This window comes from Pleurodeles waltl, chromosome 10, assembly GCF_031143425.1.
Source record: "Pleurodeles waltl isolate 20211129_DDA chromosome 10, aPleWal1.hap1.20221129, whole genome shotgun sequence".
In the NCBI taxonomy this organism is placed as follows: Eukaryota; Metazoa; Chordata; class Amphibia; order Caudata; family Salamandridae; genus Pleurodeles; species Pleurodeles waltl.
Genome location: NC_090449.1, coordinates 1040903588 through 1040928897, shown reverse-complemented (window position 1 = coordinate 1040928897; position 25310 = coordinate 1040903588). Strand labels below are relative to the sequence as shown.

Below are 25310 nucleotides of genomic sequence, written 5' to 3'. Positions count from 1 at the left end.
AAAGAGGAAAACGAAGGAAAGAAAACAGTAAAGGCACAAAAGAGCTGAAGGCAAAAAGAAAGCAAGAAAAAAGAAAAAAGAAAGAAGGAAAAGTAGGGAAAGGGGAAAAATAGGTAAAGAAAGAAAGAAAAAAGTAAAGAAAGAAAGAAAAGAAAGATGATGGAGGGTTCCCAGTATAAAGTATTGGATACTGAAATTCAAATCACACCCATCTCTGTTTAAATCAATGCCCAGCTATCACTAGGGGTGGCAGTGCTGCACATTACAAATGCTGATTGATTGATAAATGAAACTGTTAAAAGTGTGCTGCAAATACAACACAATAAAGTTTAGTTTTCTTCCTGGGCAAACATTATTAAAGAATCACTGGTGAAACTGAGTCAATGAACACAATATGTTATACTGTGAAATAGCAGCAGTCCACATCAAAAGAGATCTACAAACGCCTTGGAAGAAGACAGGAACTGATATAGCTGAAATGTGCACTGTGCTCACTTTAAATGAGCTGTACCATCATATCCGACAATATTGACACTAAAGGGAACTATGTTGTATACAGATGCCCACTCTACAAAAGAGCAAAATGCTGTCACTCAAAGTGAAGTTAAACAGAGGCCTAGGTAGGCTGAACCATTATCCCACAATGGATGACTTAAGGGGTGAAAGCAAAAAGGGCAATTGTAGGAAGCTAGGTTCTGGTTGCAGTACCCTCCCCACACACAAACACTTATTTGCCTGGTTTTTTATGCAACTTTGACTGAAGTGCACTGTGTTGCTGCTAACCAGATCCCCAGTGCCAGTGTTCCTTCCCCAAAACAGGACACCTAGTGACTTGACCCCCAAGTGACCAGGCCCTTTAGCACCTCTGTAAGTCCCAAGTAAATGGTACCCATGGTACCTAGGGCACGGGTACTGAAGTGGAGCCCTAAGAGTTGCAGCACAACCTGTGCCACTCTAAGGGACCCAGCACCAAACTCAATCAGACTGCCATTGCAGGCTGTGTGACAAGGTGCTACCTGAAAGTGAAAACAAGACATGGTACACCCACAGTGCTCCATGTCCCGCGATCACAGCATGTAATATTTGTAAGTCACCCCTACAGCAGGCCTTACAGCCCTAAAAGCATTATATTACACGTACGGGCATATCTGCACGAGCAGATATGCCCCCGATCTGTCTTTGTCGATTCTTGGACATAGTAAGTGAACAAGAAAGCCATTTTAGATACATGTGCTGGACTCTGGTTAACATGAGTTCCCCGGCTGCACGATGGCTTCACTGAAACTAGGTATGTTTGGTATCAAACATCTCATAGTAATAAACCCTCACTGACTCCAGTGATGGATGTATTAATACATGCACACAGAGGGCACCTTGGAGGTGCCCCTTGAAAAAAATCTACCACCATCTGGGGAGCTCATTGACCAGTTCTGGCCAGTCTTCCACCATCAGATGAGAATCTGACCTCCCAGGGTGAGAGCCTCCACTCTGTCGAGGTCAGAAACAAAGCCTTCTCTGGTCAGGTTGTTAACAGACCCCTTCCAACAGGATGACCCACAAATCTGCATCCCAAGGCAGGGAGCTTCAAAGGAGCCCACTGCCTTTGGTATGCAGAACTGGCTTTCCACAGAGGATGATGCCGACACCCCCTACCGAGGTCCCATCTGGCACCTGGACAGGTGGGAAATTAACTTTGCAGGAGGCATGTCACCTTCGGAGGCTGGGCACACCCCTAGAGTGACCAGCTTGAAGTGGATTTGACTTAGGAAAGTCTGCCATCTTGTGTGTGGTGGAATTTTGGAACTCTGGACACGGTGATGCCCACTCCCCACAGGAAGTGGTCATCCAGAGGGTGTAGTGACCTTAGAGTAAGTAGCTATTGGTTACTACCCTTCACTACCATTAACACCCCCTAAATTGAGTATTTAGGGGAGCCCCTGATACCAGGATATCAGATCTTCGCCAGACACAAAAGAAGGAGTGGACAAGAAGCCTGATGAACTAGAGAACCACGGAATGGCTTGGCGTAAATCATGCCAGCCTGCCCACTGCACCAGACTCTCGAGGACCTGTTCTGCTGCTGCAGCCTCCAAAAAAACTGGGAGAGCTGCCACTGCTTCGCCGATCGCCAAGAAGAACTCGTTGGAGTAGAGGAGCTTCTCCCCTGCATCCGCAGGCAGCAAAGAAAGATCTGAGAGGACCGGGGCTGCCAAAAACCTGACGTGGACATCAACACTGCACCCGAGCCGCCTAGCTCATGTTGAAGTGGCCAACAGTGTCAGCATGGTCCCCAGGCCCTCCAGAGACAAAGCCCACCCTGAGTTTGCCCATTGTGTACTTCTAGACGGCATCAGTCGCCTGTTTCTGCAGACCCCCTGCAACCGTGAGTGACCAGGAGACCGAAACCCAATGCGTCAGGACACCTCTGCACCCATCATGACAGAAGAGAACCAAGTGTGCCCCCATGTCTCCCATCCTCGTGAGACCTGAGCTCACTTGTTGGCTTGATCAAACAGGACCCTCGTCCATGCCTGTAGACTGTTTCTAAGGGCCCCCCTGCAACCACGAGGAACTCCAGCACCGGACTCAACGTCAGAAGACACCCCGTGGGTTCCCCTGGACTGACCTTCCAGCCCATCACTGTAACAACTTTGTGACCGGACCATCCCCTCATTTAAGAGAATGGGACACCCGACACCATAACACACCTCTGCACCCAGACAACTCTCAGCCTCCCGAGGTGACCTGTTGGTGTGGCCTTGGGCTTTGCCTCCTACTCACCTTAAGTCTCGGAGAACAGTCCCATATGTCGCTATGACGGGCCCGATTGCAGTACATGTTTTTTCTGCATAGGATAACAATACCCCACCCAAAAACTGAACTGTGTCAACTTTTGAAAAGTCTAAAAATCCATATCTCAAAAAGTACTCACCTGAATCTCATGATGCTGGTATCAAAGTTTTTATCAATGTGCTATTTATATATATTGGTGTATTATTTCTTTATTGAGCATGTAAGGAACACACATATAGGGGGTGATTCAGACCTTGGCGGACGGCGGAGGCCGTCCGCCAAGGTTCCGCCGCCGAATGACCGCACCGCGGTCAAAAGACCGCGGCGGCCATTCAGACATTTCTACTGGGCCGGCGGGCGCTCTCCAAAAGAGCGCCCGCCGGCCCAGCAGAAATGCCCCTGCAACGAGGACGCCGGCTCAGAATTGAGCCGGCGTAGTTGCAGGGGTGCGACGGGTGCAGTTGCACCCGTCGCGTATTTCAGTGTCTGCAAAGCAGACACTGAAATACTTTGCGGGGCCCTCTTACGGGGGCCCCTGCAGTGCCCATGCCATTGGCATGGGCACTGCAGGGGCCCCCAGGGGCCCCGCGGCACCCCCTACCGCCATCCTGTTCATGGCGGGTTTCCCGCCATGAACAGGATGGCGGTAGGGGGTGTCTGAATCCCCATGGCGGCGGAGCGCGCTCCGCCGCCATGGAGGATTCATTGGGGCAGCGGTAAACCGGCGGGAGACCGCCGGTTTACCCTTTCTGACCGCGGCTGAACCGCCGCGGTCAGAATGCCCTCGGGAGCACCGCCAGCCTGTTGGCGGTGCTCCCGTGGTCGGTGACCCTGGCGGTCACCGGCCGCCAGGGTCAGAATGACCCCCATAGTGTCTTGCTATATGTGTGTTCCTTACATGCTTAGCACTACCCTTTGATATGCCTAACTGCTCGACCACAAAAGAAAGCATTTGAGATGTCATTTGTGCCTCTGTGATACCTCTGGGGTTTGCCTGGTATATTTGCACAGTGTAACTCATTTGGGTCCACCATATAAAGAGCCTGCTTCCTACAGGAATGACACAACAACAGATCAATGGATGAACTGAGGTAGCTGATAGTCCCTTCAAGTGTATTAAGCATGTTTTAGTAGAATCAAATTGTCTTGGTTAACACCAGACCTAAAAAGGATCTGCTCTGTGATGCATTTTAAACAAAAATTCAGCACTGTTTGTGCAAGGGAAAAATTACAAATGCCATGAAGCGTTTTCCAACACTTACACCAAATGGCAAAGTTTCATGCTTTTTTGAAAATGTGAGGTGTATTTAACTTCATATGTGCTGAGCAATAAACACTAGGAACGAAGGGCCATATTTATACTTTTTGACGCACAACTGCGCCAACGCAGTTGTGCGTCAAAAAATTTAGCCGGCGGAGCTGCCTGGTGTGCGTAAAAAAAAATGACTTACACCAGGCAGCGCCGGCGTAGGGGAAAATGGAGCTTGGGAGTCAAAAAATGGGGCAAGTCAGGCTGAGGCAAAATTTTCGCCTCAACCCGATTTGCGGCATTGTTTTTTACTCCCAACCCCCATTGAAATTACTCCTGTCTTAGCAAAGACAGGAGTCATGCCCCCTTGCCCAATGGCCATGCCCAGGGGACTTATGTCCCCTGGGCATGGTCAATGGGCATAGTGGCATGTAGGGGGGCACAAATCAGGCCCCCCTGTGCCACAAAAAAAAAAAAAAAAAAAAAACTTACCAGCACTTACCTTAATGTCCCAGGGGTGGGTCCCTCCATCCTTGGGCGTCCTCCTGGGGTGGGCAAGGGTGGCAGGGGGTGTCCCTGGGGGCATGGGAGGGCACCTCTGGGCTCCTTCCGAGCCCACAGGTCCCTTAACGCCTGCCCTGACCAGGCGCTAAAAAATTACGCAAAAGCGGCTGGACGTCATTTTTTTTTACCCGCCCACTCCCGGGCGTCATTTTTGCCCAGGAGTATAAATACGGCGCACATGCCTCGGAGTCATTTTTTAGACAGGAACCCCTACCTTGCATATCATTAATGCAAGGAAGGTGTACTTTGGCACTAGATGCGTCTATCGCCAAAGTATAAATATGGAGTTCGTTTTGCGTCGAATTTGCGTAAAAAAAACGACGCAAATCCGGCGCAAACAGAGTATAAATATGGCCCTAAATGTGGATGTTTTTTGGGCTTTACATTTTGTATTGTGTATCGAGGCAGAAATTAAGATTCCCAATTTAAGTGCCCCATTTATAAAGTTAAATCATGGTGCATCTAAAAAAAAAGTAAAAATGTGGCGTTTTATTGGTTTTGTCTTTCACATCTCCTGTATTTATGTTCTGTGCTGCAAGAGGGAAAGAATGTGGCCAACTGAACTTACTGAAATCAGTACTGGGACTTGTGAGGTCTGAAAGGGATGTAAGAAAAACTGCTTTCCAGCTGACAGGTGATGGTAATCATTGCAGACAGTAAAAAAATGGATTATTGGCAGCAGGGGGTGAGATCTCACTTCAAACAATCACAATCCTTCTCAGGGTGACCCACAAAAGTTAATGAATAAACCTGTGATAAACCCTCTAGTAGGTTGGAACAAAAGCAGTCAGGCATAACTAAGAGGAAATGTGTAAAGTATTTATGCAGCACTCAAACAGCAATGAAGAAAAACATAACACAGATAAAATCCCAAAGTAGATTAGAAAAATAGAGTGCATTATAATAAATGGAATGTCACCAAAATGACAGTAGAACCAGAGCTATGGGTTTTGTTTAAAATTTAGGGTTAAAAAATAGTGTCAAAAGACATGAAGCGCCAACTGCAGGTATCTGTTTGTCCCGGATGGGACGAAGTTACAAGTTCAGGTCGACCGTAATGGAGCGCAGGCTGGATATGGGACAAGATTCGGCCCACTGACAGTTGTATCTTCTTTCCTTCATGTGCAGTGCTGCAATGCAAGGCACTGAGTTGGATCCGGTGAAGCCACTGATCAGCTGCGTAGGACTGCTAAGCGAGACTCTGCATCGCTCTACACTGCTCTGCATTGGATCCAGTGAAACCTGCAGTTAAGCAGGGAGAAATACACTCTGACCCCAGGCAAGGGTCGAGAACCTCAAGGCAGAGGGGACCAGGTAAGGTCTAGTTGGGTCTGGTCAGGTGGAAAGCAGGAAAGACTTTTGGAAGCTTGTTGTGTCCCTTTAGCTCAAACAGGAGATCAGCCAACTGATCCTTGGAGTGACTTCTGTGGTCCTTGGGTCAATGCAAACAGGTCCAATCTGCCTTCTTCAGAATGCACAGCAAGTTCCCCTTCTGAAGTCCAAGAGTTTTTTGATTAGGGATGTCACTCTTATGCCCAGTGCATGCCTGTGGGTGAGGGACACCTCTTTCTCTAAACTTAAAACTGGTCAGTTCTTCTCTTTTCCTTGGGTTTAGCTCAACTTGTCTAGTGAAACAAAGGAAAGGGAAGCCCAGGTGTGAGCTGCATCTGCCAGTTGTAGTGTTGAATTCTTCTGAAGTCAAAAAGGGATGGCCATAGCCTCGAGGCTCCCTTTGAAGTGCAATCAGGGCAGAGGCACAGCTCCTCCTCAACCTCCTAGCCAGGAAGACCCTCACCACTCCACACCCAGGACCCCTGACTGACCCCAATACATATTTCCTAGTGGAGGAACCAGCAACAGTTCAAGAGCAGCTCGCTGTTCAAAGAAAAGCCCCAGATACTTTTGTCAGGGAAATGCCAACCTTCTAAAAGTGGCATTTCCAGAATAATAATTTGAATTTCGACTCTACCATTAAAAAAATATTTTAAATTAGGATTAAAATGAGTGGAAGAAGTCTCTCTCTCAGTTCCCGAACTGAATTTAAATGTAATACAGTAAACCAGTGTTAGTCTATAGGAGGCCAGCCTTGCCACAGTGAAAAATGACTTTGGAAGTTTTTCACTGCCAGAACATGTAAAAGATGCAATATACATGTCCTACTTTTTGAATATCATTCACCCTACTGTATGAGCACTTAGGGCTTACTATAATGGTGACTTGGAAGAATTAAAAACAAAGGCTTAGGCCTGGCAAAAGGTTTATTTTGCCAGTGTGAAATGGCAGTTTAAAACTGCACACACAGCTGAAAGGGAAGGTCTGTAGACATGTTTCCCAGTGCTAATCTCGTGGGTGGCACATTGAGTTCTACAGCTCACTTGTAGCATTTAATTTACCTGCCCTAGGCAGACATAGGGGGTCATTCTGACTCCCGCCGGCGGCGGTAACCGCACGCCTGGCGGGAGCCGCCGAATGACCGCACCGCGGTCAAATGACCGCGGCGGTCATTCTTAGTTTCCCGCTGGGCTGGCGGGCAACCGCCAGAAGGCCGCCCGCCCGCCCAGCGGGAAACCCCCTTCCACGAGGATGCCGGCTCCGAATGGAGCCGGCGGAGTGGAATGGGTGCGACGGGTGCAGTTGCACCCATCGCGATTTTCAGTGTCTGTTATGCGGGGCTAATCTTTGTGGGGCCCTGTTAGGGGGCCCCTGCAGTGCCCATGCCATTGGCATGGGCACTGCAGGGGCCCCCAGGGGCCCCACGACACCCGTTCCCGCCAACAAGGTTCTGGCGGTCAAAACCGCCAGAACCAGGCTGGCGGGAAGGGGGTCGGAATCCCCATGGCGGCGCTGCCTGCAGCGCCGCCATGGAGGATTCCTCAGGCCAGGGGAAAACCGGCGGGAAACCGCCGGTTTCCCTTTTCTGACCGCGGCTTTACCGCCGCGGTCAGAATTGGCCTGGATGCACCGCCAGCCTGTTGGCGGTGCATCCGCGGTCCCCGGCCCTGGCGGTCCATGTACTAAAGGCCTATAAGTAAATTGAAAGTGCCAATTAGGTGTATGCCACTTTTACTATGTTAGGAAGGGAAAGCACACAGACTTTACCACTGATTAGCAGGAGTGAAATGTGCAGAGTCCTAAAGCCAACAAAAACTGGTTCGGCAAAAATAGGTAGTGATGGTAAAACTCTGAAGGAATATCATGCAAAAGATGGTCACTTCCAACACAAACTATCTGTATTGCGGAGACAGTGTGGCTAGATCTGTTGTGAGGACTGCACAATGGTGCCATCTGTGGGGCCTGAGAAAGGTGATGGAAAAGCAGGAAGCTGTGGTCAGATTGGAAGAATAGACTGCTAGGCATTGGTGAGGAGGCCGTACTGATTGATGGATCTCAATAGTGCTATGCACATTTATGAGGTGTTAGGGCTGTGGAGTGCCAATTGTGGTGAACAGAATGTGCAGCTATGCACATCAGTTGTATTGTGGTCCCATGGGTTTCGCCAGCACCGACTTTAGGTTAATGTTCCATTTGGAGTTTGTGGACTTTATAGAACACTCTTTCCTACTACCCAATGTCAGTGATCATCTGAATTTATGTTCTGTTTCTTAATCAACATTACTTTTGGGGAATGAGAAAGTTGAGAGTCCCAGCGATCTGTCTCTTTGGTCAATATCTTTGCTTATGTCTAAATTTCGGTTTGGTTTGGTGTTCACGGCCATCTTTCTTTGTCTCTTTATTGAACACAGTATGTTTGATGTGCGTCTATATGTGGGAGGGATGAGATTTGGGAACACCAGGGTCTGTGCTTTGCCTACACTGACTTAGCCTTTGTTATGCCTGAGTGTGCCATTTTAGAATTTAAAATAACTTTTGGTGTGTCTGTGTGTGAGTGTGCGCGCGCATTGGCGGTAGACATTCATGACATCAAATGTACTTGTTCATTTACAATGTTTTTAAAAACACACATGCCCTGATCTTGTGCCTGCGTTCCGTCATCCCTCCCTGGACCTTGCAATCATTTATCTGTTGTTAATAAGTATCTGCAGACAAGCACAACACTACTGCATGCACACAGCACACTCATTTTACAATGTACATGTCTAAAATTGTTGGACAAAATTTCACCAAACTGAGAAAAAGCGTCCTAGGATGGAAAAGCTGTTGTGGCATAAATTGGCTTTAAAAGGCTGCCCCAGCATTGTAGGTCTCCGTCAGAAGAAATCGCCTACAATAAGGAAGCGGGACTTTAATGGATGGTATCGTCCGCTACAGCAGATTATCAGCCTATCAGAATGGCCCAACCCCCTTTCTAATGAGCAATCCACGTATCCTGGAATGGCAGGGACAAGGGAGAGCTATAGGTGCAGATTAGGACATTGTAATGTTAAACACAACAGGCCTAAACCAGCAGTTATAGCCAGCGGCTGCTCCACTGTCTTCAATGGAGCTCTCAGCATCCCAATGTTCAAATTAAATTTGGTGCACTTTTGTTGAGCACTTTTGGACTTTTGTGCATATGAGCCTTACCATGTCAAAACGCATGTTATTTGGAAATGTTTTAGACCCTCACCAACTTTACATCTTTAGAACCCTTCAATCTGCATCTTGAAGGGTTTCATTTTGAAGATGTCTCCCTCAAGTATGGTGCAAATTGCTCAGGTGACATCAAAGTTCTTCAGAGTGCAAAAATTGGATTTTCTATGTCGGCTTCTGTCAACCTTAAATACAGGAGGTATATTTGTCTTTCTATGTGTACCTCTGTTAAATCGATCACTAAACTATACAAGATTGCTGGAAAAAAATGTCAGTTGTTATTCACATGATCAGAACCCAAGTTAAATTTACACTCATGCGACTGCAACATTTTTATGCATAAGTTTCTGAAACACTACTCACTCTTTTGAACATGGAATATCTCCCAGGAATGAAAGGGAATCATGTTAACTTAATATACTGAAGAACAGGTTACTTATCTTCGATAACTCTTTTTCTAGTAGATACATTATCTACCTTTGGATTCCTCACCTTTTGAATATCCCCAATGCACCAGCGTTTCACGGAAACTTTTCTTCATAGCTCTCCACATCAAAAAGAATGTCATAATGCCACGGCTCCGCACGCAACTCCGTCTGACATCATCAGAGCCATAAGAATCCCTCGTCAGCATGCTGACGTCCGTTTCCACCCACTTTTCTCATACCTTCGAGGCCAATGGGTGAAACCAACATCCAAAAGGCAACAATATGTCTTTAATCAAATATATACACAATTATGTCCATGAAATAGAAAAATGCATATTCAATATACAAACATGTTTTCTTTTTGGCATATGCAAACAAGCAGGGAGGTGGGTCAGCGAGGAATCCACAGGTAGCTACTGTGTCCACCAGAAAAAGCATTACCAAAGGTAAGAAACTTCTTCTTCTAATGGATACATCTACCTGTGGATTCCTCACCTTTTGAATAGAATCCCCAAGCAGTACCGCACTCAGAGGTGGGTGCTTGTTTGCATATACCAAAATATCTTGCAAGACAGAACGGGCTAAGTGACCATCCCTCCTCAACTTGGAGTCTAAGCAATAATGCTTCGCAAAGGTGTGGAGGAAGGCCCAAGTTGCCGCTTCACAAATGTCTATCACTGGTACACCCCTAGCTAAAGAAGAAGTGGAAAACTTAGCTCTAGTGGAAGGAGCTGTAATACCCTGCCATGTAGCACATCTCTATGCAAAGGGACCAGTGCTCTTCTGCACAGCCTTGCCTTTCATCTTTCCTATGTAGTCGACAAACAACGGATTGTCCAGCCGAAGATCCCATGTCCTGTCAATATAGAAGCTTACAGCCCTTTTAGGGTCCAAGCGATGAAGTCTTTCCTCCTCCTTAGAAGGATGGGGAGGAGGCTATAAAGCAGGAAGAGTGATAGACTGGCCCAAGTGGAAGGGAGTAACCACCTCTGGCAGGAAAACAGCCTTGGTTCTGAACATCAACTTATCTGCATAGAAAGTAGTGAAAGGAGGTTTAACACTAAGGGCCTTCAACTCGCTGACTAGCCTAGCAGACGCTATCGCCACTAGGAGAAGCGTCTTAAAAGTGAGGAACCTCAAAGGACAACTATGTAAAGGTTCAAATGGAGAACCCAATAAAAAAGTAAGAACTAAATTAAGATCCCACTGAGGCATGATAAAGGGATGGGGAGGATACTTATTAGTAAATCCCTTAATAAACCATAGCACTTTTGGGGACTTGAATAGGGAAGGTTGGTCGAGTAAACAAAGGAAAGCCGAAAGGACAAACAAATATCCCTTAACTGTTGCAAATGCAAAACCTTGTCACGCCAGGGAAAGCACAAACTACAAAATGTCAGACAAACTAACTTTTAAGGGTTCAATAGAATTTTCGTCACACCACCATACACACTCAGCCCATCTGCCAGCATACAATGACTTGGTGGTGTGTAGCCTGTCTCATAAAATAACATCCACCATGTCAGAGGCAGGGAAAAAGAGCTCAGGTTGCCCCATTCAATATCTGGGCATGTAAGTGCAGGCTCTGGAGGTGGGGGTGTACAACCTGCCCCTTCGAGAGGAAGTCTTCCCTGTGAGGGAGACAGAACGGAGGGTACAATGAGAAGGGAAGAAGGTCTGTGCACCACACCCTTCTCGGCCAATCCAGGGCTATTAATATGATTTGGGCCTGGTCTTGGTGAATCTTCTTCAGAACCTGAGGAATCATGGGTATGGGGGGAAACACGTAGAGAAGCTGGGAACTCCAGTCAATTGAAACGTGTCACATAATTCACCCTGCAGCGGATACTGGAGGCTGCAGAATGAAAGGCAGTGCACGTTCTCTTGAATGGCAAATAGGTCTACCTGAGGGGTCCCCCATAGCCAGAAGATGTGAAGCACCGCTTCCAGATGCAGACACCACTCATGATTGACTGATAAATGCAGATTTAGACTGTCCGCACGTACATTCAGAACTCCGGCCAAGTGATTTGCCACGATGCAAATCCAATGGTCCTGAGCCGAGGACCAGAGTTGTAGAGCCTCCCTGCAGAGAAGATACAAACCTACACCTGTTTGTTTATGTACCACATTACGGTAGTACTGTCGGTCAAGACGTGCACTGACTGACCACAAATGGAAGGGAGAAAGGCATTGAGAGCCAGACCGTATCGCCCACAGTTCCAACAGATTGATGTGTAACAACTGTTGCTCTGGAGACCAAATTCCCTCGCTCTTCAGATCCCCCAGATGAGCTCCCCACCCTAGAGTTGAGGCATCTATCATTACAGTGGCCACCGCAGGTGGAGGACAGAACAGCTTCCCTTGCGATAGATTGCCGTCCACACCCCACCATCGAAGATCCACTGAAGCGTCTCTGGAGATTCTGACTGACTCTGAGATTTCCGTTGTGTTCAAACCACTGCCTGTTGAAGCACCACTGAAGGGCCCTCATGTGCCAGCATGCATGGGTGACCAATAGAATGCAGGAAGCAAGCAGACGTAAGAACTTCAGGACTCGAACCATCACTCCATTCTGAAACATCAGAATCATTGCCTGAAAGTCTTGAATCCTCTGAGGAGGAGGGTAGGCAGGGTTTCCTGTGGTGTCAGGTACAGCCCCTATGAACAAGGTGCGCTGAGAGGGCTCCAGGTGAGACTTGGGCATGTTTATGAAAAAACCCAGGTAGTACAGCAACTGAGTTGTCAACTGCAAGTGATGCAGCACCAACTCTGGAGAGTTGACTTTTAGGAGCCAATCGTCCAGGTAAGGGAATACTGGAATTCTCCACCTTCTGAGATGTGCTGCAACCACTGCCATCACCTTTGTGAAAGACTTGAGGTGCAGAAGTAAGGCCAAACTAAAGGACCACAAACTGGTAATGTTGTGACCCCACCATGAAGTGGAGATTTTTCCGGTGCGATTGCAGAATGGGGATGTGAAAATATGCATCCTGCAAATCAATTGAAACCATCCAGTCGTCTTTGTCCAGCGCAAGAAGAACCTATGCCAGGGTCAGCATTTTCAACTTTTCCTGTTTGAGGAACCAATTAAAAATCCTGAGGTCTAGGATCGGACATCAACAACCGTCCTTTTTGGGAATCAGGAAATATCGTTAGTAACATGCCTGGACCCGTTCCTGGCCTGGAACCAACTCCACTGCACCCTTTAAAGTGGAAGTAACAGAAGATGTTCTTCTGAACAAAATCTTTCTTGGGGAGGAAAAAGAAGGGGAAATTCCTGGAAGGGTGGGCATACTCATTTTCTAACATACTCAACACTCAGCGGTCCGATGTTATGGACCTTCACTGTTGTAGAAAATAAATCAACCTCCCTCCCACGGGTAAAGCATGCTCCAAGATGGTGCAACTAGAGCTACTTTACTGAGACATTGGCTGGGGAGGAAGAGGAGGAAGGCTGATGAACGGCTCCATGCTGCCTTCCATGGCTCTGCCCTCTGTAGCTTCTATAGAGGGGATTTTATTATCAATTACTGCTGTTAATGCTGCTGATATTGTTGTCTTCCTCGAAAGGAAAAGGATCTTCAGAATCCCAAAACTTCCAAAACTGTCTATAATCCTCGGGTTGTGTTTTCAGACCCAAATATCTTGCCATTGCCTTACACTCTTTAAACCTTTCCAAAGCCGAGTCATCTTTAACACCAAACAATTTTGACCGATCAAATAGAAGGTCTAACAAGGTTGTTTGTACGTCAGGATAAAAACCAGATCTTCTTAACCAAGCGTGCCTCCTGGAAGCAAATGAGGTTGCCATTGCTCTTGCCACAGAGCTAGCAGTGTTCAGACCTGAACGTATGACCACGCGTGCAGCAGCTTGACCATTGTTCAGGAGTTCAGCAAAATGTCCTTGGTCATCTTCCCTCAATTTTGGAACTACCGCTTTAGCCGAGTTCATCAGAGCATGCAGGTAACAACCTGGCAAACATGTTGCATTAGTAGATTTTAAGGCAATACTGCATGAAGAGAACGCCTTCTCTGCTAACTGTTCCATTCTTTTTGCCTCTCTATCAGCAGGGGAAGTAGGAAATGACCGAGGCGGTAGATGTGACGTTAAAAACAACAGGTCTCCTGGAGCTGGCTTGTACCTTCTTGCAATCGGCCGAGACACAGCAGCTGAAGCCATGGGTTCGTGCCAGATCTCCAGGATTGGCTACGTCAATGCATCATTAAAAGTTAAAGGTTCAGAAGAGGAAGAATGTAGTACCTCTGTCAATACGTTTGACTTAAGTTCAGTCATGGGTAAAGGCAAACATCTCAGATGCCTTATTTATAACAGAGTGATGCGACATGACTTCAGGTGGAGGGATACCCTTTGGGGATAACAGCTTCCATTCAGGGATAGTGTCCAGTCAACTTGCTATGTCCAACCCCTCAAAATAAGGGTCCAGATGAACTCCCTCCTCCTCTTCAAGATTGCCTCTATCCAAGGCATACAATTCCTCCTCTAAAAGTCTCTGAGCATCTCTTCTAGATCTCTGCCCTGACTTCATCATCTGCATCAGTGATGTCAGTAATGGCGGTGACATTGATAACGGCACTTGCAATTCCAACAACTACACCAGTGACTTAGAACCTTTGACCGAAGGAACAGAGGGTGCTGGAGTTGAATGGCGCAACAAGTCCTAGCCAGCGCCTGTGGCGATGAACTTTGTTTGATCTGCGAAGTTGACTAGCTCAGCGCTGGATGAGGCCAGGACACCTGAGGCATAAAAGGCAAGAAGGGACCTTGCCAGAAATCCATCCAGTGAATAGGACAGGGGACCCATGGGGCCTGCATGCGCACTAGATGGAGTCAACACCCTTGCAACTATGCCATTCATGGCATTTAAACAACTCGAGGGATCCGTCCCTGGAGCTGGATAGCTCTGCTCCTATTCTGGAGGAGTAAGTATCACAGGAGGCACAGGCTATGCTTCAGGCTCCGGATCAGGAGGAGGTGAAGGCGAAGTCGGAGCCAAGCTCATAGGCGACGTCAGTGTGGGCACTGGAGATGGAGAAGGAGACACGTGTTCTGTTCTTCGCTTCAGAGAATCCCACTTCAGAGAATCATCCCTCAATGAACGGCATTGTGAGGAATGATGCTGCTTCTTCTTGTGCTTTCTTTTCAACAGCTTTGAAGATTGGGGCGTTGGCGACTTCGATCAAGGACGAGACATCTGACAACCTCTTTTTTCTTGTCTGGCCTTGACCACAAATAGCTTCGCCTCCCGTTCCTTTTATGCCTTGGGGTTCATTTTTTGACTTGATGAACAGGTCTCTACATCATGATCAGAACTCAAACACCAAAGACAATGGTTGTGCGGGTCAGTAATGGACATCTGAACCTCGCATTCCCTATGTTGCTTAAATCCCAACTTCCTTGTAGGAGACGGTTTACTTCCAGCAACAAAGTTGCCACTTTGGAGAAAAAAACTATCAAAGGAAGTCTACATTATAACTGAGAGCTACCAGATAACAGTTACGCATCGCAGGGGTGGAAAAAAGGAACTGATGTCAGCATGCTGACGATGGCTTCTTATGGCTCCGATGACATCAGACGGAGTAGTGTGCAAAGCTGTGGCATTACGACGTCCTCATCGACTTGGAAAGCTATGAAGAAAAATGTCAGTAGAATGTTGGTGCATTCGGGGATAATTAAAAGGTGAGGAATCCAAAGGTAGATGTATCCATCAGAATAATGATACAGTTACTGACAGAGCTGTCATAAGGGGACTTATATATGAAATTAACTTAACTTTGAAATAACGTTTTCAATAGTTCTCAGTAGTTTATAAAATAGGTCTTACCTGTAACAACTTGACTTTGTCTTTTGCAGAAATCTTGTTTTTATTTGGTAAGATTAACTTCCCAACTGTGTAAACACCATTTTCCTGCCATGAACAGCATAAATGTGTTTAACAAAAAGGAGTTACAACTACAGTTTAAGTACACATCCTGCACCATGTCAATTCTTAGTTGAAACATGGCATGAAATATTCTTGTCTGTGTATTCACTCATCAAATCTGTCACATATGAGAAGGTTCACTTTATTGTGAATGATACAAAGAGTTACAACATTAAGATTTAACTATCTAATAATAATTGCAGTCTTGGCCAAAACATGTTTCAAGCCCATCCCACCTGTGCAACACACCAAGGGCCTGATTCAGAGTTTGGCTGAGGGGGTTACTGCTTCACAAACACGATGGATAAACAGTCCCCTGTATTATGATGTCCATAAGATATAATGGAAATCAGGATACAGCGGACAGAATATCCATCACATTTGTGATGGAATAAACCGTCCACCAAACTCTAAATCAGGCCCCAAGTTTTCCAATTTAGGATCCGCATCTGCTGAACATTGAGGCATCCCTGCTGCATACTGTCAGAAATGCAAGATTAGTATATTTTTTTATATTTCCACCATGCCCCTTTCAAAGAGTTTGTTAGTAAAGTCAAAATAACTTTATTGAGCTTATCAAACACCATAAAAACATACAAAAAAATAAATAGTCAGTTAAGAATTATACAAAATTACAGTTTTGTGATTTATTCAGTGGATCTCAACCAGCATAGCCTAACCAATACTAAAATATATTTCTATATATTTAATTCTCTGTATATACAACATACAATAAACACTATATCAATAAAATACATTCAGAACATAAAATCACAGGAGTACTACGTAAAATATTAAAAATCTCTCTAAAGTGCTTGGACATATGTTGTTCTGATTTTGGCGTCTGTTTCGAATTTAAAATTATCAGAACCATGGCAGATTAAATTTCATAGATCAACTGGGTGACATAACCAATTAAAGTATATATATATATATATATATATATAATTAACAGATCATAAAAGTCTGATAGGGAGTCTAATGATAATACCATACAATAAAATCATAAATGAGGCTACCCTCATTATTACCCTTCTAGTTGTCCCCCATTGTTCTCCTGCTGCAGATAGCATATAAAAAAAAACTACACACCCGAGTACAGACATCTGTGTTACCCAACGGCTGAAGAAAAGTTAAGGCCTCTTTACACATTCAAATAGCTGATTTTCTTAACAGAGGCTAAAGGTATGTTTGGAAAAACCTATAAAAACCACAGAAAAACATAAAATGGAGTAGGGATTGTTTTGCGCCACCATTGCACGATCAAGGTGGCAACAAAGTACGCCACACATCATTACCATAATTAAAACAGAGTAGTCTCCATACAGTACCTGAATCTAAAATGTATTGATCTCTCCCATCTAGATAACTCTAACGTAAGATACAAGGGAGTTTCACCAACCGCCAGGGTAGTGTAAAAGTTGCAGATGCTTGGTTTACTAAGAGCATCATGAATTATCTGTTGGGAGGTGTACTCCTCAAATCTCCGCCTCACCAACGTCTTATCTGATTTAACAATCACATCAGGGATGTTAAATAAGTCTGGGCGGCCTATGTTGGTCAGGGAATTAGCCACATACTTTAGCCAAGGAATAGTGGGCCCCTTATCCAATTTCAAACAATCCCTAATTATTTCTTTATTAAGGCTTGCCTTATTTTTACATCATACGCTAACCCAGAGCAGGAGAGAAGCCCTCTTTATCACATCTGTAATATATTCCATGTTCAATTCAGAGTGTAGAATGAAACTGGCACTCGAAGGTGGGAGATTCAGTAAACGCCTTAGGATTCTGCTTTCTTCCACCTGAATTGCTGTGGAATTTTGATAGCCCCATACTCCTGCACCATAAGTCGAAGTCGGTATACATTGCATTTTGTAAATTTTTATAAATGGTATGATCGTGGACCTCCCATCTTTCCTTACTAAATTAAGTAGAGAACCAGCAGATCTACCCAATTTCTGGTGGGCTATAGATACCTGATTTGACCAGGAATTGTTTGCAGAAAAATCCAGTACCAGATAACAAAAATTTGTGACAGCACTGCAGGATTTTTCTCCCACTCTCAAGGCTACTGCTGATTTTTTTCCATGACCAATGGTCATAATATGCGATTTAGTAAAATTGGTGGTCATGTCTAGGTTATACATAAAGGTCACAAAAGCATCAACTAAAATTCCTAGGGTGCATGGTGTTCTAGCCAACAGAACTGCATCGTCGGCGTACAGCAGAGTCGGCACCGAGACGTTAGCAATTATCGGTACATCCCGTGCGGAGCTAGAGAGGCAGACATTTAAATCTTTTATATAAATAACAAAAAGAAGAGGTGCTAAGACACACCCCTGCCGGACACCGCTTTCTAAGGAAAAGGTGTCCGATAATTCACCCTGCCGGCCATAACGCACCTACATTCTCATGTAAACCATACAGAAAATTCACAAGGTCGACATCCACTCCTAAGTTGATTAACATCATCCAAAGCTTGCTTCTATTTACCCTGTCGAACGCAGCTAGGTACATTGGGCCTTGCTTAGCAACAATATATTTACTTGCAATGAGATGTAGATTCAAGCACTGCTCTACAGTTCCAAGGCCTAGTTGAAAACCATATCGACAGGGAGAGTACTTTGTTCTTCGCGGTCCAAGCCTGCAAACAATTCAAAATTACTCTCCCTATTATCTTAACAGATCTGTCAACTAAAGAAATGGGCCTGTAACATTTGGGTGATCCCCTGTCTCCTTTTTTTTAAATTGGGACAATTGTAGAGAGCGACCATGATTCAGGTATCTTATTACTTTTAATAGCACCTACCTAAACTTCACTTTACTTCATTTTTTATCCTGACCTTTCAAAATAGATTCTCAGTCATGTGTTATGAGTTTGTTAGTCATAAAACATGACTGAGAATCTATTTTGAAAGGTCAGGATGAAAAATAAAGTGAAGTGAAGTTTAGATATGTGCTATTAAAATTATGGGGTAAGTGAAATTACATTATCTGAACTGCTTCTATCACCGCTGGCTTTTTAGACATTTTTAGTTTATGATGAAAAATGTACCATATGTTACCACCATATCACAGCTGTTTTGTGTCAGGAAAAACAACAAAACTCCTGCAGGGCCCAGAGGGGTTGAGGTTGGTTTGCTTAGCACGCCATGAAGTACTTAAACAGTCAATGAGTGCCTTCTCAGACCTTAATGAATTTTAGCAACTTTCATGAAAATTGTGAGTAAAATACAGTAGTTGGTGGTATTTGTTTTTCAATTTTTTTCTTGGTGAGAACTGTTCCTCACAGATACTCCTCATGGAAGTCAAGCTTGCTCAGTTACCCTAGTTCAGGCTGGGTATGTACACCCCACTATTTTTAAAAATCACCAGCCATCTATCACATTCTTTTTCTTTTTAGCACCCCGTGCCCGTTTCCTACCCAAAGTAAGAAACTCCATGGGTTTAGACCTCTTCAGGTACAAGCTTTTTCTTTTGATGGATGTTTTACGTAATAGGGCTTGGGTGGTGAAAGTATGAGTGCCAGATGTGATGTGTCAACTGATTAAAAGTTACATTTTGCCATGTTAAAAAAAAAGTGGTTGAGATGCACAACACTGCAGTTTTTCATACAAAACACTCTTATAGCGTTAATTTTCAGCAGAAATTTGGCCTGTTTTCGAGGTAAATGACTTTGTTATGCTTTCCAAATGCAATCAAACAATTCATTTCAATATCCATATCCTCGTGACTACTAGAAAGAAGAACAAATATATTTGTGTGCACCTTTTCTAATTAAAACATGGTCCACTGTACCTGGACTACTTGGTGGGCATTCGTGTCATTGAGGACCAGTTCAGTAAGCGCAGCACAGCAGGCTGGAGAGAAAAAAGCAGAAATAAATTGAAGATCATGCACTCATACATGGCTAAACATTCAAATATCATGTACTGACAGTCGCAATAGTACTATGAATGGCATTTCTGGCCACCTGCAGCATATTATTTAGGTCTTGCTCATCAGGCTCCATAGGAACAAATTGGGTCCTAATTTAGAGCATGGTGCAGAGGGTACTCCATTACAGTGGTGACGAAGAACAATCTCCACCAAACTGTCGGTCCAGCCTCCTCATTTAAAGGCAAGTGGACCAAAAGTATTTTGTTAACAGAGCCTACTCCGGCTCTGTCGCGGACATACTCTGATGCCCAACGGAGTATAGGCTGTTGGAGGTTAGCCACCCGACCACACAACCTATTTAGGGCCATATTTATACTTTTCGACGCACAACTGCGCCAACGCAGTTGTGCGTCAAAAAATCTAACGCCGGCTAACGACATTCTGAAGCGCCATGCGGGTGCCGTATTTATTCAATGACGTTAGCCGGCGTTAGCCGGCGGAGCTGCCTGGTGTGCGTTAAAAAAAAATGACGTACACCAGGCAGCGCCGGCGTAGGGGAATATGGAGCTTGGGCGCCAAAAAATGGGGCAAGTCAGGCTGAGGCAACATTTTTGCCTCAACCCGATTTGCGCCATTTTTTTAGACTCCCAACCCCCACTGAAATGACTGTCTTAGCAAAGACAGGAGTCATGCCCCCTTGCCCAATGGCCATGCCCAGGGGACTTCTGTGGGCATAGTGACATGTAGGGGGGCACAAATCATGCCACCCAAAAAAAAAAAAAAAAATGACTTACCCTTATGCTCTTTGGGATGGGTCCCTCCATCCTTAGGCATCCTCCTGGGGTGGGCAAGGGTGACAGGGGGTGTCCCTGGGGGCATGGGAGGCCACCTCTGGGCTCCTTCCGAGCCCACAGGTCCCTTAACGCCTGCCCTGACCAGGCGCTAAAAAACGACGCAAAAGCGGCTGGACGTCATTTTTTTTTACCCGCCCACTCCCGGGCGTCAGTTTTGCCCGGGAGTGTAAATACGGCGCACATGCCTCGGAGTCAATTTTTTAGACGGGAACGCCTACCTTGCATATCATTAACGCAAAGTAGGTGTCCACGCTAAAAAATGACGCAAACTCCATGGACTTTGGCGCTAGACGCGTCTAACGCCAGAGTATAAATATGGAGTTCGTTTTGCGTCGAATTTGCGTTAAAAAAAAAAGCACGCTAATCCGGCGCAAACGGAGTATAAATATGGCCCTTAGATTGGGCAGTTGGATGGCTTTTTCTTTTGCTGTCCATTACTGTGAGGTAAAACCTGGCAGGGAGGAACATTTGATAGAGGGCCCTCATGATTGGCGGAGCGGTCCATCAAACATTTAGGACATTGAAAGGAACCAGCATAATGGCAATTCCTTTCAATGTTAGGAGTTGTTCGCTAGAACGGAGGACAACTCTAGATTTGGCAGGCAGGGATACCTTAGGATGGGGTTGTAGGAAAGTACCATCTTGCCTGGCATGTTATCCCCATTTTTACTTGTGTGTCAGTTTGTTTTTGCCTGTGTCACTGGGATCCTGCTAGACAGGACCCCAGTGCTCATAGTTTGTGGCCTATATGTGTTCCCTGTGTGGTGCCTAACTGTATCACTGAGGCTCTGCTAACCAGAACCTCAGTGTTTATGCTCTCTCTGCTTTTAAAATTGTCACTGCAGGCTAGTGACTATTTTCACCAATTCTAATTGGCACACTGGAACACCCTTATAATTCCCTAGTATATGGTACCTAGGTACCCATGGTATTGGGGTTCCAGGAGATCCCTATGGGCTGCAGCATTTCTTTTGCCACCCAATGGGAGCTCAGACAATTCTTACACAGGACTGCCACTGCAGCCTGAGTGAAACAACATCCACGTTATTTCACAGCCATTTTACACTGCACTTAAATAATTTATAAGTCACCTATATGTCTAACCCTCACTTAGTGAAGGTTAGGTGCAAAGTTACTAAGTGTGAGGGCACCCTGGCACTAGCCAAGGTGCCCCCACATTGTTCAGGGCAATTTCCCCGGACTTTGTGAGTGCGGGGACACCATTAAACACGTGCACTACATATAGGTCAATACCTATATGTAGCTTCACAATGGTAACTCCGAACTTGGCCATGTAACATGTCTAAGATCATGGAATTGTCCCCCCAAGCCAAATGTGGTATTGGGGTGCCAATCCCATGCATCCCCGGACCTCCAGCATGGACCCCGGGTACTGCCAAACTAGCTCTCTGGAGTTTTCTCTGCAGCTACCGCTGCTGCCAACCCTCAGACAGGTTTCTGCCCTCCTGGGGTCTTGGCTGCCCAGGAAGGCAGAACAAAGAATTTTCTCTGAGAGAGGGTGTTACACCCTCTCCCTTTGGAAATAGGTGTTAAGGGCCTGAGAGGAGTAGCCTCTCCTGGTCTCTGGGAATGCTTTGAAGGGCACACAGATGGTGCCCTCCTTGCATAAACCAGTCTACACCGGTTCAGGGAGCCCCCAGCTCCTGCTCTGGTGCGAAACTGGACAAAGGAAAGGGGAGTGACCACTCCCCTGTCCATCACCACCCCAGGGGTGGTGCCCAGAGCTCCTCTCCAGTGTGTCCCAGACCTCTGCCATCTTGAATGCAGAGGTGTGAGGGCACCATGGAGACCTCTGAGTGGCCAGTGCCAGCAGGTGACGTCAGAGACCCCTCCTGATAGGCTCTTACCTGGTTGGGTAGCTAATCCTCCTCTGAGGGCTATTTAGGGTCTCTCCTGTAGATTCCTCTTCAGATAACGAATGCAAGAGCTCACCAGAGTTCCTTTGCACTTCTCTCTTCAACTTCTGCCAAGGATCGACTGCTGACTGCTCCAGGACGCCTGCAAAACCGCAACAAAGTAGCAAGCAGACTACCAGCAACCTTGTAGCACCTAATCCTGCCGGCTTTCTCGACTGTTTCCTGGTGGTGCATGCTCTGAGAGCTGTCTGCCTTCACCCTGCACTGGAAGCCAAGAAGAAATCTCCCGTGGGTCGATGGAATCTTCCCCCTTCTACCACAGGCACCAAACTTCTGCATCACTGGTCCTTTGGGTCCCCTCTCATCTTGACGAGCGTGGTCCCTGGAACACAGGAGCTGGATCCAAGTGACCCCGACAGTCCAGTGGTCCTTCTGTCCAAATTTGGTAGAGGTAAGTCCTTGCCTCCCCACGCCAGACAATAATCCTGTGTACTGCGTGATCTGCAGCTGCTAGGGCTTCTGTGCACTTTTGCAAGGATTCCTTTGTGCACAGGACAGCCCAGGTCCCCAGCACTCCGTCCTGCATTGCTCAACTCGCTGAGTTGAGCGCCGGCTTTGTGAAATCCTCTCTTGACTGTGCTCAGACTTCTTGAACGCCGGTTCAAATGCTTCTGCGGGTGCTGCCTGCTGCTGTGTGGGCTCTCTCTGTTGCTGAGCGCCCCCTCTGTGTCCTCCTGGTCCTTCTTGGGCCCTGGCAGCACCCGTTATCTTCAACCGCGACTCTTACAGCTAGCAAGGCTTGTTTGCGGGCTTTCTGCGTGGAAACAACTCTGCTCCCTCCAGCACCCCATGGGACATCTTCTGACCAAAGGAGAAGTTCCTGGCACCTTCCGTTGTTGCAGAATCTTCGGCTTCTTCCACCCGGAGGCAGCCCTTTTGCACCTTCATCTGGGGTTTAGTGGGCTCCTGCCCCCCTGGACACTTGCGTGACTCTTGGACTTGGTCCCCTACCTTTGCAGGTCCTCAGGTCCAGGAATCCGTCTTCAGTGCTTTGCAGTCAGCTGTTGTCTTTGCAGAGTCCCCTATCTCGACTTTACTGTCTTTCTGGGGTAGTAGGGTAACTTTACTCCTACTTTTCAGGGTCTTGGGGTGGGGTATCTTGGACACCCTTAGTGTTTTCTTACACTCCCAGCGACCCTCTACACACTACACTAGGCCTGGGGTCCATTCCTGGTTCGCATTCCACTTTTGGAGTATATGGTTTGTGTTGCCCCTAGGCCTATTGTCTCCTATTGCATTCTATTGTGTTCTACAGTGTTTGCACTACTTTTCTAAGTGTTTTACTTACCTGATTTTGGTTTGTGTGTATATTTTGTGTATTTTACTTACCTCCTAAGGGAGTATATCCTCTGAGATACTTTTGGCATATTGTCACTAAAATAAAGTACCTTTATTTTTAGTAACTCTGAGTATTGTGTTTCTTATGATATAGTGCTACATGATATAAGTGGTATAGTAGGAGCTTTGCATGTCTCCTAGTTCAGCCTAAGCTGCTCTGCTGCAGGTACCTCTATCAGCCTAAGCTGCTAGAACACTACTAATCTACTAATAAGGGATAACTGGACCTGGCACAAGGTGTAAGTACCATCAGGTACCCACTATAAGCCAGGCCAGCCTCCGACAGGGGTGTAATGTCCTCCACCATGCCAATGGGGCACCCTCCCTCTGTCAAACTCAAAATCAGCCCCCTTGGTGTATAAATAGCAGATTACAGGAACAATGGGGGCCTTTAAAACAATGGAGTTTAAAATCAGGAAAATCTTTACCATCTGCATTAGCTTAAACTCAATTCCCTGAAAATAGAATTTCAAAGAATTTACCCAGCTCCCAATCTTTGTGAATACTGCCATTCAGTCATAACCCTGCACACCACTGAGCTGCCTTACAGCTAGGTTCACACTATACAAATCCCAGATACATATAAGGCTGAAATCTTTTTAACACTGTTGACTGCAAACCAGCTATCACCAAGGCACAACATTCCTAGGACTCATACTTGAAAAGAGACCTGATCTACACAATGACAAATATAATATGGGAAAGAAATGTGCAATTCCAGTTACTGTCACTTGAAGGATAAAACCATACATTCAAAGAACAACACTTCAGTATAGTTCTGCAGTGTTTGGTCTTTCCAAGATTAGACCATGGTTCATCACTTCTCACAGTTCACCTACAGTACATTTAGCGACCGTCAACACTGCCTTACATGATGTGGCATTATTTTGAGGGGCAGTGGAAATTATACACTGCTGCGACACTGCGGCCTGCCAAGTGTGCGGGACCAACGCACCCTAACTATGACTGTCTTTGGCATCAAGTCAGAAGACAAGGGGACCACTTTGCCCATGCAAACATTCTGACTGATTCTGTTTCACCCCTGTTCTTATCACGCATCTATGCCTCCATGTCAAGGATTAGATGCATCTACAAAATAGCCTGCCCTGTGCACAGGATCTAATGCATTGTCTTTCTCTGCCATCTTGTACAGTAACTGAAACTCACACCTCTTCATAGGGTGGTGATCCTCTACCTGGGGCCTCAGATTTAGGAAAAAAGCAATGCATCATAGCTCAATCTTTCTCTGGTTGCATTCCAGAAGTATGGAACTCCCTCCTGTTTGCACTCAGTGTTAATAGCGCTTTTTTTTGTTCTTCTGGAAAGACTCAAGACTTCTTTTGTTTAACTGACGTTTCCAGGATGTAGACTGTAGTTTTTTCCTACAATCTTTGCTACCCAAAAAGAATGTCTCGACAAATCTATACAGCACTTATACATACTCACCTTCCAACATTTTCTGTAGTGGTAATGTAGATGTTGGATAAATGCACACATTTATTACACATACCTAGGTTTGTTCTCTGCAAACAAGCTGGCCAGCTCATCACAACTTCCCATGGCCCAAGGGTTAACCTCTGACCCACTTCTGACTCTGCTCTTTCTCTTGGTCTGGTACACACACACTTCAATCCTGCCCCGTCTCACTGCTCTCTCTCGGTCCCAACTCTTTCAATGTGTAAATTCTCCTTAGATAATTCCCCCCTGCTCCCCTTCTACCTCCACCCACCCCTCTTTCCTAGCCAACCTCTCTCCTGGTCAACCTATTCTTCTGGTCATCCTCTCTCCAAC

The 25310-nt window shown here is 45.9% G+C and overlaps 1 protein-coding gene across 1 annotated transcript in view; it reads right to left on the bottom strand.

Annotated features, from left to right (window-relative positions):
- NEK10 (NIMA related kinase 10) overlaps positions 1 to 25310 on the bottom strand; it is a 681202-nt gene that overhangs the window by 490544 nt on the left and 165348 nt on the right. The window contains exons 14-15 of the mRNA XM_069212020.1: positions 19310 to 19371; positions 15411 to 15494 (exon numbers count right to left, since the gene is read on the bottom strand). Of these exons, the coding sequence (XP_069068121.1) occupies positions 15411 to 15494; positions 19310 to 19371 (146 nt within the window). The remainder of the gene's footprint in view (positions 1 to 15410; positions 15495 to 19309; positions 19372 to 25310) is intronic.